Source organism: Ammospiza caudacuta, chromosome 30, assembly GCF_027887145.1.
Source record: "Ammospiza caudacuta isolate bAmmCau1 chromosome 30, bAmmCau1.pri, whole genome shotgun sequence".
Taxonomy (NCBI): domain Eukaryota; kingdom Metazoa; phylum Chordata; class Aves; order Passeriformes; family Passerellidae; genus Ammospiza; species Ammospiza caudacuta.
This window is the reverse complement of record NC_080622.1, coordinates 2,387,321-2,405,886: the sequence shown is the minus strand read 5'-3', so window position 1 is coordinate 2,405,886 and position 18,566 is coordinate 2,387,321. Positions and strand designations below refer to the sequence as shown.

General features: G+C 47.5%; 1 protein-coding gene across 1 annotated transcript in view; it reads right to left on the bottom strand.

Annotated features, from left to right (window-relative positions):
* The window catches only part of SMG5 (SMG5 nonsense mediated mRNA decay factor), a 31,319-nt gene that overhangs the window by 4,025 nt on the left and 8,728 nt on the right, over nucleotides 1–18,566 (bottom strand). The window contains exons 5-21 of the mRNA XM_058821580.1: nucleotides 16,997–17,086; nucleotides 15,586–15,675; nucleotides 14,536–14,614; nucleotides 13,840–13,965; nucleotides 13,355–13,423; nucleotides 11,294–11,502; nucleotides 11,040–11,177; nucleotides 8,844–9,545; nucleotides 5,590–5,759; nucleotides 5,300–5,375; nucleotides 4,330–4,505; nucleotides 3,072–3,230; nucleotides 2,810–2,869; nucleotides 1,869–2,028; nucleotides 1,417–1,507; nucleotides 806–880; nucleotides 375–513 (exon numbers count right to left, since the gene is read on the bottom strand). Of these exons, the coding sequence (XP_058677563.1) occupies nucleotides 375–513; nucleotides 806–880; nucleotides 1,417–1,507; nucleotides 1,869–2,028; nucleotides 2,810–2,869; nucleotides 3,072–3,230; nucleotides 4,330–4,505; nucleotides 5,300–5,375; nucleotides 5,590–5,759; nucleotides 8,844–9,545; nucleotides 11,040–11,177; nucleotides 11,294–11,502; nucleotides 13,355–13,423; nucleotides 13,840–13,965; nucleotides 14,536–14,614; nucleotides 15,586–15,675; nucleotides 16,997–17,086 (2,609 nt within the window). The remainder of the gene's footprint in view (nucleotides 1–374; nucleotides 514–805; nucleotides 881–1,416; nucleotides 1,508–1,868; nucleotides 2,029–2,809; nucleotides 2,870–3,071; nucleotides 3,231–4,329; nucleotides 4,506–5,299; nucleotides 5,376–5,589; nucleotides 5,760–8,843; nucleotides 9,546–11,039; nucleotides 11,178–11,293; nucleotides 11,503–13,354; nucleotides 13,424–13,839; nucleotides 13,966–14,535; nucleotides 14,615–15,585; nucleotides 15,676–16,996; nucleotides 17,087–18,566) is intronic.

The following is an 18,566-nucleotide window of genomic DNA, read 5'->3' as shown; positions in this document are numbered from 1 at the left end:
GCAAACACAGAAAAACAGGTGGTTAATTTTTAAACACAGAAAAAGGTGGGTAATTTTTAACTTGCCCTGCCATTCCCAGCCTGGGGACTCTCCAGCAGCCTGGCACAGCTGGAAGGCCAAATCCTCCCAATTCTCATTGCTCTGGTACAAGAGGCCTGCAGAGACATGGAATTAAATTCTCTCACCTGTCCCAGAATATCACAAAATCAAGAAGCCTTGAGGGAATACAGAATCTCAACATAAAAATTTGGGGAAACCAAACTTCAGGGATTAGCCAAAGTAAAAACATTTTTAAAAATCTCTTTCCAATCAATCACATTATATCCTTGCTAGGAAGCAGAATGGCTCAGCTCAGGCAGACAAGAGCTACTGACCTGCATGGGCACTGAGAAGGAGCTGGGGTCCTCCAGCTGGAAGCCTGTGATGATGGTGACCATTCCTGTGGTGTCATCCTCCCCACTGCCCTGGGACACTGTCAGCTGCTTGCAGCTGTCCAGGATTTTATAGAGATTCCTGACAGAACAGAGAAACAGAGGGGAAGGTCAGCAGGGAAGGCCACATCTGCTCAGGACAATAAATGGAAAGCAGGGTTGCTCTCCTGTTGTCATTAAGGACTTTTCTGAGATCTTTCTGAGCACAGAGTGCTTTGTGTAACATGCACAGGTGGCTGTCCTTATCTCCAAGGAATTTCATCATTATTCACACAGAACAAGCTCTGCAATGGGTCCCAGTGCTAACACCTCTCCCCAAAGCCACCTGCCTGCTGTGAGCCCAGCTCAGACATCTTCAGATGCTGAAATCTTACCAGGCATCTAAATCTTGTCTCTTCAATTTATGCCTCTCAAAGCTCTTCCCGACATCTTTCTGGCAACGAATGTACCTAAGGAGAAAGCAGAGTCTCTGAGCTCATATGGAGACTGTCACACAGGCTGAAGTCAGCAGCTCCTCTGGGTGCTGCAGGGCTTCCCTCAACCCACATTTAACACCCAAAGGTCCATGCAAGGAATGCTCTGTGAATCCCTTCCATCCCCTCCCTGCCTCAGCACCATTCCCACATGTCTCAAGCCCACCAGCCCTGATAAGGACCCCGGAGATGCAGTTTGTCCTTCCAGCTGTATTTCTGCAGAGCACCCAGGCACAATTCAGCTCTTCCAGCACTCAGTGCAGTGGCAAAGGTCACTGCTCCAGTTTATACAGCAACAGAGATGCAACCCCACCGTTGCTCAGAAGCTTCTGCACTTCACAGCTGAGCAGCAGCTACCAGCACATCTGAAGAGCCAGCTGCTGCATCTGCTCCTTCCCATTCCTGAACTCTGGCTTTTCCTTGGCCCACTCCTCATTCTGCTCCAAGAGATCCACTGCCTGCTCCCACCCATTCCAAAAGCAAAGGAAAATCCCACCCTGTCCTGCTCTCACCTGTTTCCCTTTTTAAATTCTGCCTCCAGGTACCGAATGCTGTCCCGAGCACCGGCGTTCTCCTTTTTCAGGAAGTCCAGGCCATCGATAACTAACAGGAATAAAAAACAAAAAACCAAAACCATCTTGGTTACAGTTCCACTTCTGCAAACTAATCCAGAGGTGTCAAGTACTCCCCATTCCACAGAATGTCCAATGCAGCTCCCACAGGAGAGGTGTGGAGGGAACAGGAGCTCTCTCCTCTCAGCTCTTCTGACACACTCTGTCAAAATCCCAAGCATGGGCCACACACAGAACAGGCCCCAAAAGCAACACATCAAAAGGGTGCTGCAACTGTTCCAAATGAAGTGAAGGAGGAGAGAAAGCCACCACCCAGGCCCCTGGGGCCTGCTCCCAGCACAGAAGGGTCGGGGGGCAGCCACTGGCAGTTTCCTGCTGTGGAGTCCCCATACCTGTTCGAGGGATGATGATAATGAACCTCCCACTTGTGGCCAGCTGCTTGACAAGAGCCAGGTGCTGGCAGAGGGCCTGGGTGTCAGGAACCAGGTAAGGAGACATGGCTGACTGTGCCTTGGGCTGCTGGAGACTGCCCTCCAGCTGAGACACCTCCAGCTGAAAACACACATGCAAAGACACTCGATTCACATTGATGCTGAAACAAATCATTAAATAGGACAAGACTTGCCCTGCAAAGCCCCACCAGGCCCTTCCAACCTCCAATCATACAGAACAGAGGGCTGGATGCAGCACAGGGTCAGCAAGAGAAGAGGATCTCACTCTGCACTGCCCAGTGCAGCCCCACCTTGAGTACTGGGAACAGTTTGGGGCACCTTGATGTAAGAGGGGCACTGAAATATTAGAGAGTGTCCAGAGTGGGACAACCAGGATGGTGAAAGGCTGAGGTGGCTGAGGTCACTCAGTTTGCTCAGCTTGGGGCAGAGAAGGCTGAGGGTGACCACTCCATCACAGCCTACACCTTCCTCAAGGGGTCAGTAAGCAGGAGGTGCTGACTTCCTCTCTCCAGTGACTAGCAACGAGGAAATGGTACATTTAATGTCTAGCTTCATTGCTGCATCAGGGCAAGTTCAGGCTGAACATTTAGGAACAAGCTCCCCAGGAAAGTGGCTGTCACACCAAGCCTGCCAAAGCTCAAGGAGTGCCTGAACTACACTCGTGGGCATTCAGTTTGAAGTATCATGTGAGGAGCAGGGACTTGGGACTCCTGATCCCTATGGGATCCCTTCCAACCTGAGATACTCTGCAGTTCAATCTATGCAGAATGGAGTTACTGCCTCTGTGTGGGACAGAAGCAGAGAGTTCCCCTTCCCTTCCCAGGTTGTGACATTCCAGCCACTACCCTTCTGGTTTTCAGGCTGGAACTGGAGTCTCCTACCTGCAGTCGAAGCTGAGCCATGTCTCTCATGAGCCTGTTCCGTCGAGCTTCCTCTGCAGCCTAGTTACAAAACCAAACCTCCATATCAGTTAGCAGCAAACACACAGCTGACACTAATATACACTTCCTGAGTGAAAAGTGGAACTGCTTTAAGGAATAGAACTTTCATCTCCCCCCAAAGATCTGTGATTATAGTTACAACCTAACAGTAACCTACAGGAAACGGAGAATACAGAGGATTCATTCACCTCTACCAACTCACCATGTGAAACTGAGCCTGGGCCTGGTGCAACAAGTTGTCTTGTTCAGACTGTGCTATGCTGATGAAGATGCCAAGCTCTGAGTTGAACTGCAGGATGCTGCCTTGCAAGTGGGTGATGAAGTGGCCGAAGCTCCGGATGCAGCAGATGCGCACAACAGACTGCAAGGAAGAACAGAAGTCAGCAGCCACCACAGGCAGGGTGAGCCTGAGGCAGTGCCCACCTGCAGCTCACACTTATGAAAAAGGCAGGAACTGATATTAAATTCCCAGTTCTGATAGATGTTTGTGATCTGTGAGACTGCAGGAAAGGCTACAGCTGGCCAGAAGGTTGAGGCGTGCCAGTGTCGCAGACATCTTTTATGAAAAATCCTTTCCTTAGGATTTTTTCTACTGAGAAGCTGAAAGGCCTCAGGAACAAAATGTAAACAATGATTATCTGCTGCTGTGGAATGCAACAGGTGGATTTGTGATTGGTCTCATGTGGTTGTTTCTAATTAATGGCCAATCACAGTCCAGCTATCTGGACTGTCTTGGTCAGTCACAGGATTTTGTTATCATTCTTTTTCTATTCTTAGCCAGCCTTCTGATGAAGTCCTTTCTTCTATTCTTTTAGTGTAGTTTAAATATAATATATATATAATAAAATAATAAATCAAGCCCTTCTGAAACATGGAGTCAGATCCTCGTTTCTTCCCTCATTCTCAGACCCCTGTGAGCACGGTCACAGTGAATTCCCCCATGGACACACAGCCCTTCCAAAACTGCTACAAGGTGAATTGTAGCCATGATATTTTCTGAAAAATCCTTTCCTTTCCAGGTGCATCTGTGACTGGTCTCATGTGGTTGTTTCTAATTAATGGCCAATCACAGTCAGCTGGCTCAGACTTTGTCCGAGCCACAAGCTTTTGTTATCATTCCTCCTTTTTCTATTCTTACCCAGCCTTCTGATGAAGTCCTTTCTTCTATTCTTTTAGTATAGTTTTAATATAATATATATAATAAAATAATAAATCAAGCCTTCTGAAACATGAAGTCAGATCCTCATCTCTTCCCTCATCCTCAGACCCCTGTGAACACGGTCACAGCACCAGCAAGTCTGGGGCTTCCTCAACCCAAGAAAATCTTAGGAAACATCAGCAGCAGCCTGCCACACCTGCTCTATAAACCTCTGCTCAAGCTTTCAGTGCTAGGAAAAGGAACCACATAACACAACAATCCAGGTTGAGTCTGTTTTTTTCCAGGATTTAGCCCAACTGACCTCCTCGAGTGCAGAGAAGATGGGCCGGTCCTGCTCGAAGTTGAACCTCTTGTGTGCATTTTTCAGAGGGGGGAGATTGCGCAGGGCCACGTCCTCAGGGAGCAGCAGGTTGGCCTTCAGGTCTGGCAGCTCAGCATCACTCAGCATGTCCTTGACTTCATCACACAGGGCCAGCCCTGGACAGGAGGGACAGAAGGAGAGCAGAACTGGTGAGGGGGGCTAAGAGGGGAACTGCTTTAAGGCACATGATCTGTAATGGTTGGGGCAGAGGTGTTAATGAAACACGATCTGTGAGCATCTGCTTAAGGAGGAATCACCAGACCACCCACAATATAAAGAGTTAAATCTCCCAAACAATCTGCCAGGGGACTCTGGGAAATCTCCTGTTTAGAGGGACAGCTTTCCCACCTATTGATGAGCAACCCTGTTTAAACTCTGCTTCTCATAAACCATTGGGAACTTCAGGCTCAGCCCTGAACAGGCACAGAGCACATCATGAGCAGCTGGAGCTCTGGAACTATTTTCCAAGATTACCATGGCAAAATCACAGCCTTACTCCTGCTACTGGCAGTGAATTTCACTCCTGCTGGCCACACATGGATTCTCACATGCTGGTGCCAGTGTTTCAGTATGCTGCCAGCCACATTCATGCATTAACACAGCATTTTTGTGTGTGATTTTTGGGGTTGTCCTGTCAGGGCCAGGAGTTGAATTCAATCCTAGAGTGAGGTGAGGGGTCTCTTCCAACTCAGGATGTTCTGTGATTATATGATTCTGAAGACCATGGGACAGTATTTAACTGGAATGGTGGTTAAACAAATAAAAACAACACATGCATGTTTTATTTCCTATTGTGCTTATAAAAGCTGCTACTAGAAAATCTCCCTCCCTGGACTCTCACACACCCTGGGAATAATCACTGATGACTAGGCTTGGTGAAACATGACATTGCTACTTCTTTCTCCAGTACCTGATTCCTGCAGGTCTGCAGCAGAAGGCAGAAGGTTCAGGAGCACAGACAGCCTGTTCCACAGGCTCTGAGAGCTCTGCAGGAACAGAACACAAGAGGCCATAGAAAATATCATGACAGATGTATACAACCTTTAGAATACTTTATGAAGAGTAAACCTCACCATCCTTCTTAGATCCAGATTAGCTTAATTCAGCTGGTGGGGGACATAACATCACCCTCTGCCCAGGACTACAACCAGCCCAGGGAAGCTGCCATAACCTTGTAGAGAGCCCTGAGACCATCCCCACCTGAGCACACATAATGATGAGGTCTGTGTTTGTCCTCAGCCAGTCCAGGAACACCTTGACAGTAAGCAGCAGCCCTTCATTGGTCACAATCTCCAACTTCTCCTGAAGGGATCGCTCATTTCTGCAGGATTTGTTACTTGAAATGCTTTCTTCAGAGTCAGACACATCATCTGGAAAACAAAGGCAAGCACAAGATGGCAGCTGTTAAACCCTCTGGATGTCAAGTCAGAACAGCACTGGGCTGGTAATAATTGAGTTGAAATACCAGGTGCCTCCACACATCCTCAAAAAAAACAGTCCCTGTCCCCTGTGCTGTCACTGGAGTCTATCACCCCTGCATTTCCTTCTCCTTGGGATAAGAGGATTAAAATCTCCCTGTGAGGGTCTGACCAATGCCTAAGCTCTGCAGCAGCCTCCACACTGACAGAGTGGGGCAGTGCCAGGGCCCAGAGCAGTTCCTGCAGGGAACAGAGCCCTGAGGCCAACATGCTCCCAGCTTGGAGCCAGGCAAGAGCAGGAAATGGCAGGGCTGTCCTGTGAGTCAGAGAATTTTAAATATTGAACATATTCTTCACTCTTCTAACTCTCCAGAGCTGAGGATCTCAAAGCCATTGCCAGTGGAATCACATGTGACACAAGTGACCTGAGGTCAAGGTGGGAATCACCCACACATTTTGCTACAGGTCCTCATTTCCAGTCTACCATTGCTTCCCATCAGCACATCTGTGGGCATCCCATAAACCCTCAGAGTCACAAGAAAGGAAATTATTTATTCAGAACCCACCACTGACAGTGTTACACCATGAAAGAGCAGTTTGGACACAGCACACATGAGGAGAGCTCGAAGCTAAAAAGTTCACACTGAACTCATTCTATCTCTCATTTTCTACACCTGTAAAGGCATTGTGGCCACACAACAGCAAGAAAACCACTGAGGGAAAGGGTGAAACAGACCAAAGCCCATTTGTTTCTTCCCCCACCTCTTTCATGTGGCCATGGAGCAGTGCCAGGAGCCAGTCAACACTAACATGTGCCTTCAAATGCTGGCCCAGGCAAAGCCTGAACCTTGCCAGTGCTGCAGGCCAGCTGGATTTGGCAGCAGAATGTTCCCTTGCTCCAGGGAAGCTGGGAGGAATGAAAAACAAGACTGAACAGGCCCACGTAGTTTTATGTGAAACACAAACAATTCCCTGTAGTTTATCAGATCTCCCTTTCCAGCTGTTTTTGCCCAGAACATCACTCAGTTGTGTAAGCTGAGTGGAAATGGAGACATGGCAGCTCCACCTGCTGCACATCTCCCAGGGGTTCAGCATGCACAGTCAGTGAGGCACATCTGGGGGGTCACAGAGACACCCTCAACACCCCTCACATGCACCTGGGTCACATCTTCCACACAAACTTCTACATCTGGGGGGTCACAGAGACACCCTCAACACCCCTCACATGCACCTGGGTCACATCTTCCACACAAACTTCTACATCTGGGGGGTCACAGAGACACCCTCAACACCCCTCACATGCACCTGGGTCACATCATCCACACAAACTTCTACATCTGGGGGGTCACAGAGACACCCTCAACACCCCTCACATGCACCTGGGTCACATCATCCACACAAACTTCTACATGAGCATTGGGCTGATCATGGACAACCTCATGTCACCTCATGGACAACCTCCTGTCCCCCATCTGCCCTGTCACCAGAAGCAACACTAAGTGTGTGATTAGGTATTTCACAAAGGGAAAATGGAAGATGCAATTTTTAATACCTGCTGGAATCATCCTCTGGAGCCAAAATGGCTTCACTACAGCAAATCATACCTGAAAAATTCATTGGCTTTCTACAATGGGGTTACAGCAGTGGAGGATGAAGGAAGAGCAGCTCACCTCACCCACCTGGGTTTGTGCAGAGCATTTGACACTGTCCTGTACAACATCTGTGTCTCTTAACTGGACAGACATGGATTTGATGGATAGATCACTTAGTGAACAAAGACTTGGCTGGAAAGCCATGGGTAAAGAGCTGCAGCCAACAGCTCCATGTCCAAGTGGAGAGCAGTGACAAGGGGCATCCTCAGGGCATGTTTTAACATCTTTGCTGGTGTCACAAACTGAGATCAAGTGCATCCTCAGCCAGCTTGCTGACAACAGAGTTGTGTGGTGGGGTCACACATTGGAGGGAAGGGATGGCACCAGAGGAACGTGGACAGGCTGGAGAGCTGGGCTTGTGCCAAGCTCAGAAGGAACAGCAAGGGCAAGGAGAAATGTTGCACCTGCATTGGGGCACCCCAAAACACAAACAGGCTGGGGGAGAATGGATGGAGAGCAGCCCTGGGAAGGATTTGGGGGATGGGCTGACAAGAAGCTCAGCACATTGGATGCCCAGAAAGCCAACACTGACCTGGGCTCCTCCCCAACAGCGTGGGCAGCGTGTGAGGGGGGGATTCTGCCCCTCTGCTCTGCTGAGACCCTGCCCTGCAGAGCTGCCTCCAGCTCTGGGCTCCCCAGCACAGGGAGGACAAGGAGCTGCTGCAGTGAGCCCAGGGGAGGCCACAGAGATGATCTGAGGGCTCTGGAGCTCCTCTGCTCTGGGCACAGGCTGGGAGAATGGGGGTGCTCAGCTTAGAGAAGTAAAGGCTCCAGGGAGACCTCAGAGCTCCTTCCAGGGCCTAAAGAGGCTCCAAGAGAGCTGGGGAGGGACTTTGACAAAGGACAAGGAGGAATGGCTTTAAACTGAAGGAAGGTAAATTCAGATGTGGTATTAGGAAGAAATTGCTCCCTGTGAGGGTGGTGAAGCTCTGGCACAGGTTGCCAAGAGAAGCTGTGGCTGCCCCATTCCTGAAACCTGAAGTATTTAAGGCCAGGTTGGATGCAGTTTGGAGAAGCCTAGTGAAAGAGGGATGAAATGACATGGGCTTTCAAATTTCAAGTCCCTTCCAAACAAACTAGCCTGTGGGCCTGTGATTATCACAGCTGCTCAGTATTTAGTGTGCAGAACAATGGTAGTTCTGGTAACCCTGGCTGGCCACAGGTGTTTCCTTTGCTCAGTGCACATATTCCTGCATGCTGGGCAGTAAAGTAAAGCTTCTGTGTCAGGAAAAGTCCAACCCAAGGCCTGCCCACTACCTGGCCAACCTGCTCCTCCAGACCTACCCAAAGGAGAGAGCTTGCACCATGGGAAATGGTGAATTTAGCAAACAGACTGCTATAGTTTGCAGTTTTCTACACATAATTGCAATAACAAGGCCCTTACCTTGCTCTGCCAAGCTGGGCTTCTCCAGATCTCCATTGACACATGGCTTGCTCTCCATGCCATCCTTCAAGGCAGGTGCTTCACTGCTGGGTTTCAGGAGGATGTTGCTGAAGGTGGGAGCCAAGCGAAAGCAGCGTTTGGTCTGGAACAGCTGGGTGGACATGGCCTGCAGATTACTGGCTATGCTTGCATCATTAGTGCTCAGGGAAGCTGGCCCATTGACTGCTGGATCCACAGCTTCACTTTTAGAGATGCTTGGGCTCTTGGAGTCCCCCAGGCCACTGCTATCCACACAGTTTTTTAAGGCCTCTTTGGGCCCACTTTTGCCTTGGCTGCTTCCTTCCTCACCCGGTTCATCCTCCATGTCCTCCAAGTCAGACCGAGACTCTTGGCTGTTCATGTCGGAGTCTGTCTCCACATCAAAAGCAGCTTCTGCTTCCTCATCACTCTTCTCTGAGCCACTCTCTGAGCCATCACTGCCCTTGATGGAGCTCTGGCTGGAGTCAGAGTCAAAGCCCTCACTCAGGTCGCTCTCATCCACCTTCTGGGCGTGCCGGCGGCGGCGCAGGCAGGACAGACGAGAATATTTCTTGCTTTTCTTGCAGTCGTTCTTCCTCTGCTCCTCACTGGGCTGATGATTGGCCAGCTCAGCTTCAGCTTCCTTCTCAATTGAGTTCACAGGCTCCCGTGGCTCCTGCTCATCTGCATTTACAGGGAGAATAAAAAGTGAAGTTACAGTGTGTCCCATAGGCTGCTGCTGGCCAGCCCTGGGTCCAGGGCTGCAAACATCAGCCATCACCTCCATCAGTGTCTTCCACTGCAGAATAAGCAACCCCAGAAGAAAGACTCACTTTCTAAAAGCACCTAGGAAGTCAGAATTCCTACTGCCCAAGCTGGCAGTACTACATATAATATATATAATACTCTCTCTATATATAGTACTATATATATGATATATATAATACTCTCTCTATATACAGTACTATATATAATATATATAATACTCTCTATATAAAATACTATATATAATATATATAATACTCTCTATATATAGTACTATATATAATATAGATAACACTCTATATATAAAATATTATATATAATATATATAACACTCTATATATAGTACTATATATAATATATATAACACTCTCTATATATAGTACTATATATAATATATAATACTCTCTCTATAGTACTATATATAATATATATAATATTCTATATATATAGTGCTATATATAATATATATAATACTCTATATATATAGTACTATGTATAATATATATAACACTCTATATAATACTATATATAATATATATAATACTCTCTCTATATATAGTACTATATATAATACTGTCTCTATATATAGTACTATATATAATATATATAATATTCTGCTACCAGGCAGCCTCAGTGCTCAAGGCTGCTAAACCAGAATAGAACACAGCTGAATTCTAACTCTCCTCCCCAACTTTCTACTGTCAAGGAGCTGAGTGACCCACAGAGCAGGGCAGGGACATGTGCTCTGTAACTACACTGACCTGACCAATCCCTTTCCTGACCAACATGTATGGAGCTTTTCTAGCAGCCCTGAATCACTGTGACAGCTTCAAAACATGCAGAGGAGGGGTCATTCTTTGCTGCTTTTACCAGAAACTCCCTCACCCTGCATTCAGTGAGGTATTGCCAATGGAGTGTTGGCAGGGGAAAGGTTTAGCAGTTTTAGTCACTGCTCAATAAAACCCCCTTGCCTGAGCAGAACTGAGGTATGCTGAGAGGGCCTGTCTCCTTCAGCCCCACTCTGCCCCTTCTGCCTCCCTCAGCCCAGGTGTTTTACCCAAGATTGTCTCCTCAGTGGAGCAGGAAAGCAGCCAGTAAACAACAGCAAACAGAGCCAGAGAATAAAACCTCAGATTGGGATAAACAGATGATGAAGGAGCTGCCAAGAGATACAGAAAGCAATCTCCTTATAAAGAAAGTAACATGTCCATCCTGAGGTGATTCAGATACTCAGAAAGAGCATCCAAGTGGAGACAACTCAGCATATCAAACCCCTTTGGGGACTCCACACCAGAAATAAAAGATCAGTGCACCTCTGCACTACAGAACCCATGCCCAGGGGAGAAAGGGGAAAGGCAGCCCTGTAGGCAGGCAGCCTGGGAGACCCAGGTGCTGCCATCTCTGCTCTCTTACCTGTGCCATCACTCTGAAAGGCTGGGACAGGATTTTCCCCTTCCTCTAGCTCAGCCTGGAGGCGAATATTGACGTGATTGATCAGGTGAGAGAAGAGAGCCAGCGTGAAGGCAATGGCTGCACTGTACTGCTTGGAACCTGCAAGCACACAGCACAGTGGGATGGAGGAGGTGAGCACTAACCAGTTCAGACAGCCTCCCCAGGCTGTGCTGCTGGATGCTCACCAGGAAATTCCCAAACAAAGCACTGCTCACCTGCCCTCTTGAGGCTGTGAACGCTCATAAGGCAGATGATGACCATGCGAAAGATCAGGAGGTCAGGAAGGAAGGAGTAGCCACTCTCATACTCTTCTTCATCTTCACTAGTTGAGCTCAGGTTAGGAGGAGAGGGCAGGTAGAACAAGCACAGGTTGAAATCCTCCAGCACAGACTGGCAGAGAGATGTCAGCTCAGAATCCAAAGAGCTTAAAAAGAGTAAAAAATAAATAAGAATTATTAACTTAAGACTCTGCTCCTGGCATGTCTGCCCAGAAACTGAACCAAAACTGGCAGCCAGGCTGTCCTTCAGCACTAGGCAGGATGAAGCACCAGGGAAGTAAATTACATTAATCAGATTACGTTTTCCTCCTTAAAGCTGCTTAACTAAAGACAAACAATACCTAGAGAGGGTCACCAAAAACCAGATTAGTTTTCCCCTGGGAGCTCAGCAGTGGCCATTCAGGTACACAAAGCACTTAAATGCTAAAGGGAGCAAAAGTTCTAGATGCACTGCTCAATGAAAAGTATTACACTGCCACACACACAGGACTCAGTTTTTCCTCCTCCCATGTCTCTCCTGTAGCCCAGAATATTCCAAAATCCTCCAGAGCTATTCAGTCCTTCAAAGGAAGTGTCCATGAGATCAATCCAATGGGCTCTGGGAGCCTCCTAGTTACAAAACAGACCTGCTTGTGAAATTTCCAGCAAAGCCTTCTCAGGGGAAAGTGTGCTTGTGAAATTAAAGTAATTCCCAAATTTCTTATATTCTAAATACATGTTGAGTGGATATTAGAGGACTCTTGTAGTTCCACCTCAGTGTAAGTCAGTATTGGAAAGCCAATCCCATACTGGGCTGCATGAACAAAGGCAGAGCCAACAGGCTGAGGATGTGTTCTCCTCTCCATCCAGCACTCACAAGGTGGCATCTGGAGCACTGTACCCAGTTTTTGGGTCCACAGGACAAAAAAAAACACCAAACAAAACCACACTGACAAGCTGGATTTAGTCCAGCAGAGGAACAGAGAACATGATGTAAAAGAGGCAAAGAGAATTGGGTTTGTTCAGCCTGAAAGACAGAAAGCATGGCGGGGAGTGTCTTCTGTTTCCAGATGACACACAGGTGATTACAGAGGATTGAACAAGGCTCTCCTTAGTGGTGCACAACAAAAAGAAGAGAAATTATGGGTAAACTGCAGAAAAGAAAAATGAGATTAGATGCAAGGAAAAAAAAATCTGTGCTGAAGGTGGTCAAACACTGGGAAGGGGACCAGAAAAGTGTGGGATTTTTGTCCTTGGATCCAGTCAAAACTCAGTGTGATGAGACTCTGAGCAAGCTCATCCAACTTCACATCTGCATCTACTTTCACAGTGAACACTACTTTGGGAAGTACTAGACCCCCAAAAGGTCCCTTCCAACCTAAACCATTCCACAATGAATTTAACTGCAGCTTGTATTTAAGCCCTTTAAAACACCTGTTCTGTTTCATGCAGTAAGAGGTTTATTTAAAATCACCTGAAAACCTCCCAGCAGAGACAGAGAAAATCCAATTAAAAAATCCAAAAGCCCAAAATCACACAGCTATACAAAGCTTCCCATTTATTCCAACACAACCAGGTTTTGGTGTTTCTTTGAACAAGGTGTTTGAGTTACAGACTTCCAAGTGCAGTGAACAGCCTCACACAAGTGTGGACAGCAACTCTGCTGTCCCATCAGTCAGAACACAGGGCTTGCCAGGAAAAAGCATCTGCTGACTGCATGGGGTAAGCAAACACCAAAGGCACAGCACAGAGACAGCTGCAAGGCCCAGGAGCTCAGCATGCACTCAGGCTGGCTTGATTTAGATTTAGACAAGTCACCAAGGATTTAACCCTTTGGTATTTCAGGCTCCCCTGGAAACACAGTCTTCATGCTCCATGCATGGATAGGGCAAAATCTCAGGCTTTTTGGCAGAAAGCCTCAGCACAGGCACTGTTATCCTACAGGAAACCATCCCTTCCAATTCTGAGTGCCTGCTCCTGTCAGTTATCAATAGAAGACACAATTTACCATAACCTTACCTGCTCTTTGGCTGCAAAAGACTCTGCAGGTACATGAAGCTCACCAGCAACCTCTTAATGTCTTTTCCTCTAAAAAGATGGAGGAGAAAACACTGTAAATCAGGTGCCCTATCACAGACAGGGCTGGGATGACAGAACTCTATTAACAGGTAAATCAGGTCTCAACTGAAAAGTCCATTCTGATGAAACTGAAGAGAAAGAAGACAGTTTATACACTGCCAACTTTCACCACTATGCCCCAACCCTCATGAACAGTCCCCAACTCCAGGGAAGAGTGAGAAAAATCCCTAAATGCAAACTCTACACCTGGGCCAGCATTTAGCTTTTCTCTTGAAACTATGACTCAAGACAGCAAGATTGGGATCTAGAGTGGGGCTTTCAAAACTTGGGAACAATCACCATGCTGAAATGGCCCATCTACCAACTCCACTCCCTACAAAGACATTACTCTCAGCCTGCACCTCTCCTTTTCCTTCCCTTCTTACCTTTTCTTGCTTGGAGACAACTTCCTGGTCTCACATTTCTTCAGCTGATGGTACATCTTGGCTGCTTTGTCATACAGCCGCTTCAGGTTCCCATAGGCACCTTCAAAGGACACTTCAGACTGGATGCTAAAGCACCAAAACAGGACACAGCCAAAGTTATTTCTCCACAAGGCTGCTCACACTTTAGGGCTTTAACTCACCAATAAGTTATTCAGGCATTGAGGATGAGCACAGGTAGCCAGTGCTGCTTTCTGGACATGCTGGGCACCTAAATTCCCTCCAATGGCTGCAAACTGCACTTGAGCTGCCTCACAGCCTCCACGTGTCCTGCTTGCACATATTCTCAAATCAGTGCCTTCAAGCCAGGAATTCTACCCTGCTCATACCATAGGGTGCCTCCCTCAGCACCTCCAACCCACTCTCAGCCTGGAGAAAGCCCTCCAGGTGCAGCCCTGCACATGTGATTAGTAAGCAGCACAGTGGTGTGGTTTGGTTTGGTTTGGTTTGGTTTGGTTTGACCAAGGCTCACTCTCATTCGTCCTACTCAAGGACAAACCAAACTCATCTCTTTCCCCTCCCCTAAAATTCATTTGCCAAAACCAGTGCCAAGTTCAGAGTAAGGAGAAGAGGATCTAGCCCCCACAGCAGCAGGGCATGGCTTCCCTGCTCAGGACGTGCAGATCTGCAGGAACTCACCAGCGTAGGTAGCAGTAGGTTGCTTCCACATTGTAGTACTTGCTCCCTGCCAGTGTCCCCAGCTGGTTGAAGGGCATTCCTGTCAGAAGGAGAAGGGCAATGGAATTTACTTGGAATTCTCCAATGGCCCTGGCTAAAAAGTAGATCCTTCCCCTTTCACTACATTTGCACACAGGAGACACAAAGAGTAGTAAAGCTGTAGTACAAAAGTCTGGACTACTCAATCCTTCCACCATCCAGGGTCTGTTTTCCATTTTACAGAGCTTTTAGATCCTCCCCACCTTGTGCCAGTTATCTATATAAGAGAGAAGAGCAAACCACACCTCCTCCTTTGTATTAACAGTGGTGGGGCCTTGACCCCATATTCCCTGACAGAAACATCATCTTATCAGCATCTGAGAGCCCTGCTGCAGCTCCAGTGGTGCAGAAAGTTCTGCCACTTTTATTTGGGAACAGCCTTTCAAACAGTTCAGTGAGAACTCTGCATAGACAGCATGTAGAGGACATTGGCTGGAATCACACACTTTAGGTATGACACAGCCTCTACTCCAGCACTGATGTGTTCCCAGAAGGAGGCACTTCTGAAGGAGGAAGCAGCACATGAGATTTTTTTTTTTTTTTCATGGGTAAAAGGGGAAGGTGACTGATAATGCTCTGCTCCTGGCAATGGGGAGCTGGATCTGTGCTTAGCCCAGAGGTGCAGCATCACCACAGTCAGGGAAGTCTGAGCTTTTCAGATGAGTACAGTGAGGTCACTGGCAAAGAGCAGTGACTTTAACTCCTCTGTTTGGCTTGCCAGTAAAAAAAAATCACCTGAAAACCTCCCAGAAGAGACAGAGAAAATCCAATTAAAAAATCTAAAAGCCCAGCAAAAGAAGTCATTGAAGGAAGCAACTTTAACCAGAGGATAAAAGCAGTCCTCTCCCAGCTGCAGGATTATAAACCTAACCAGTTCATATCACTACATTGTACTATACCAGTAGCACTACATTGTTCTTATGTGACAGCAACATGATTTCAACAATTATAAACTCATGGGAAGTCACTCACCAACTTGTGGTGCAACAGAAAGGGCTTGATAGTAAAATCGCTCAGCCAGCAGCTCCGTGTCCACACCTGCCAGCTCATTCTGATAGCGAGCTGCAAGGAAACCACACACACACTGCATCACAAACCCAGCACAGCTATCAGCAATACCACCAAACCTGAAATACTGGCCAAGCCAACAAATCCACCAAAGAACTGCTCTTGGCAAACACTGCAACACACAGGCTTTGCCAGGCTGGTCTGAAACACTTTTCTTTCACCTGCTCACACCACACACCCCAACTCCTGCCCTTTCCAGCCAAGGGCAGAGCCTTCCACACTTGCAGCATCACATGAGCAAAAGGAAAATGTTCTCCTGCTCCATGTGCTAAGTGCTGAGTCATCTATCCTTGAAGGTGAAGTTACTGAGTTACTATCTGAAGTAACTCAGAGTTGTGTACATTTTCCTGTACCTCAGACTGTATTCTAGAACAGCAGGGTGTGAAATCAAGTCAGCTGACTTCATAAAATACCTGACTGTAGCTAGACTGAACTTGATTAATTTATTTTTTCCCCCTTTTTTTTTTTTTTTTTTGACAAATGTAGGCATTTTGGAAACCTTAGATGACAGCACTATGAAAAGGTGAGCTCATTTCTCTCCCACCACTCAGGTAAGTCATTCCTACTACCCCCTCAAGACATTTATTTGCAATGCCATTCTTAGGCTGATTCATATGCAACACTAATGCCAAACAGCTTTCAGCAGCTTGGAGGCTGCAGTGTCAGACACATGTACCTGCACCACTCTTCCAAGAGCTGCTCTCCACACAGCTGCTTTCTCCTGCCTTTACTCCCACATGTTCACCAGCAAGAAGCTGACACACTTACCACACACTTCAGGAGGTCGTGACTGTGGGACAGCCATGCTGCTATAAAAAGGATGTCCCACAGCCAAGCACAATGACACTGGGGCTTTGCAGAGGCTGAACTCTGGACTGATGCACAATATTGCCTAAATCTGATTTTCAGTGCCACTGGTGCTGATGGAAGAGGGTTTTTAAGTCACAACTAAGCAGTCTGAACTAACTCTTTTTGATCCCTCATACTGTGGAAACAACATAAATAAAAGCAAAGGCTTCCACTCTCACATGGCTACAGCTGCTCAGCAGCAGCAAATTCCTCATCTACCTGACCAAACACAGAGCTCCTGCAACTTGCAGCAGTTAAAACAAAGTTATATCAACTTGCAACTTATAAAAAAGAGCAGTTCAACCATGAGGATTTCAGCTTATCCCAGTCTGTGACAAAGGTGTCAGAGGGAAACAGAATCTGCAAGTAACCTTGGCTGGTGCCCAACAGCACAGCCTCACATGGTGGGTACAGGCAGCACCTTTTTGCCATTGTAAAGGCAATCTGAGAGGCAATCTGTCCTTACCTAGATCTCCCAGATAAACCAGACACCGGTGACAGGCCATCTGTGCCCACTCCATCTCCTTCTCTGATGCAGACACAGGTTTCTTGCAGCCTACAAGCAAACACAGAACCACTCAGAGCTGCTGGGAAGACACCAGAGCTGCCCATGCCTCTGCCCAAGGCACCCAAAGCAAATCCCCCATGGTCAGACCTCACTGCCAGCTTGTAGAGCAGCACTGAGTCACTCTTGTCAAAATGTGGGGGAAAAAATGCAGGAAAATACTTCCAGACTCTGCTGTTCATCCACTCCCCCCTGGATTCCCTTGTGATTGGAGTCACTGACATAAATAAATGAGTGTCACCATGTCCATTAGGTCTGCCACAGAGACCTGGCTCCATCTGCCCTCACATGAGAGGACAAAGGCCAATTCCTGCCTATAGGATTGTGTGATCATGTTAACACAGCACTGAACACAACTAATACAGCTGATCTCATTAGCATGGCTAATGAGGCCTTCATGGGAGCAGGAACACACCCCTGGAAGGCAGAACAAACTCTGAGCACGGGGCACCAACACACAACAGGGACAGACCCTCTCCAACAATGCAGATGGAAACAAACTCATTGTCTCAGGACCAAGATGTAGATTTAGTAGTGACCAGCCAAAAAAGGAAGAAATTTAACAAGGGAAAACAAGGACAGAAATCTGTGCTGTAGCCAGAATCAGTTAGGAAGAAATGCCTCTTTGCAGTGGGTTCAGGAGGCATCTGAGCTGGTGACAGGGTTGAAGGCACAGCCTGGGAAGAGAGGCCACAGATTTCAGGTTTGTCCAAGCTGGAGAAGAGCAGGCTGGGGATACCTCACTGCTCTCTGCAGCTTCCTGAGGAGGGGAAGGTGTCAGTCTCCTCTTCTTGGCATCCAGTGATAGGACACATGGAAATGGTTCAAAGGTGCATCAAAGGAGGTTTAGATTGGACATGAGGAAGCCTCTCCTTACTAGAAGATGGTCACACCCTGGAATGAGTTTCCTAGAGAGCTGGTCAATGCCCCAGACCTATCAGTGTTTAAGGAACATTTGGACAATGTCCTTGACAACATGTTTTAACTCCAGGTCAGCCCTGAGCTGCTCAGGCAGTTGGACTGAACAATCATAGGTCCCTTCCCACTGAAATAACCTTGTCTATTCTATACTAAACTTTTAAAAAAGAGCAATTCAAGCAGTGGAAAGTGTCAAGAGCAACAGAGAAAGGCTGCAGCCAGCTGATCTGAACTAACTGAACTTATCAAACTCAGTTTGATAAGTGACTCAGTTCCTGGGAAGGGCACAGGCAGGCCACAGTTCAGCCAGAGACCAGGAGGCAAAGGCTGCTGTGCCTGCACCTCCCCTCCAGAGAGCAGCTGCTGCTGCTGGGCCACCAGGCTGGGCTGACCTCAGGCTGGCCTCAGTCCTGCTGCTGCCAAGGACTCGCTCACACCTTCTGGAAGAGACACTTCCCTCAAGCAGGAACCCCAAAGAAGATTCTGAAGACCAATCCAGTCTGTACTCTGCTTCCCTCCTGATGAGGCTAAAAGGGTGGACATGGAATCTGGA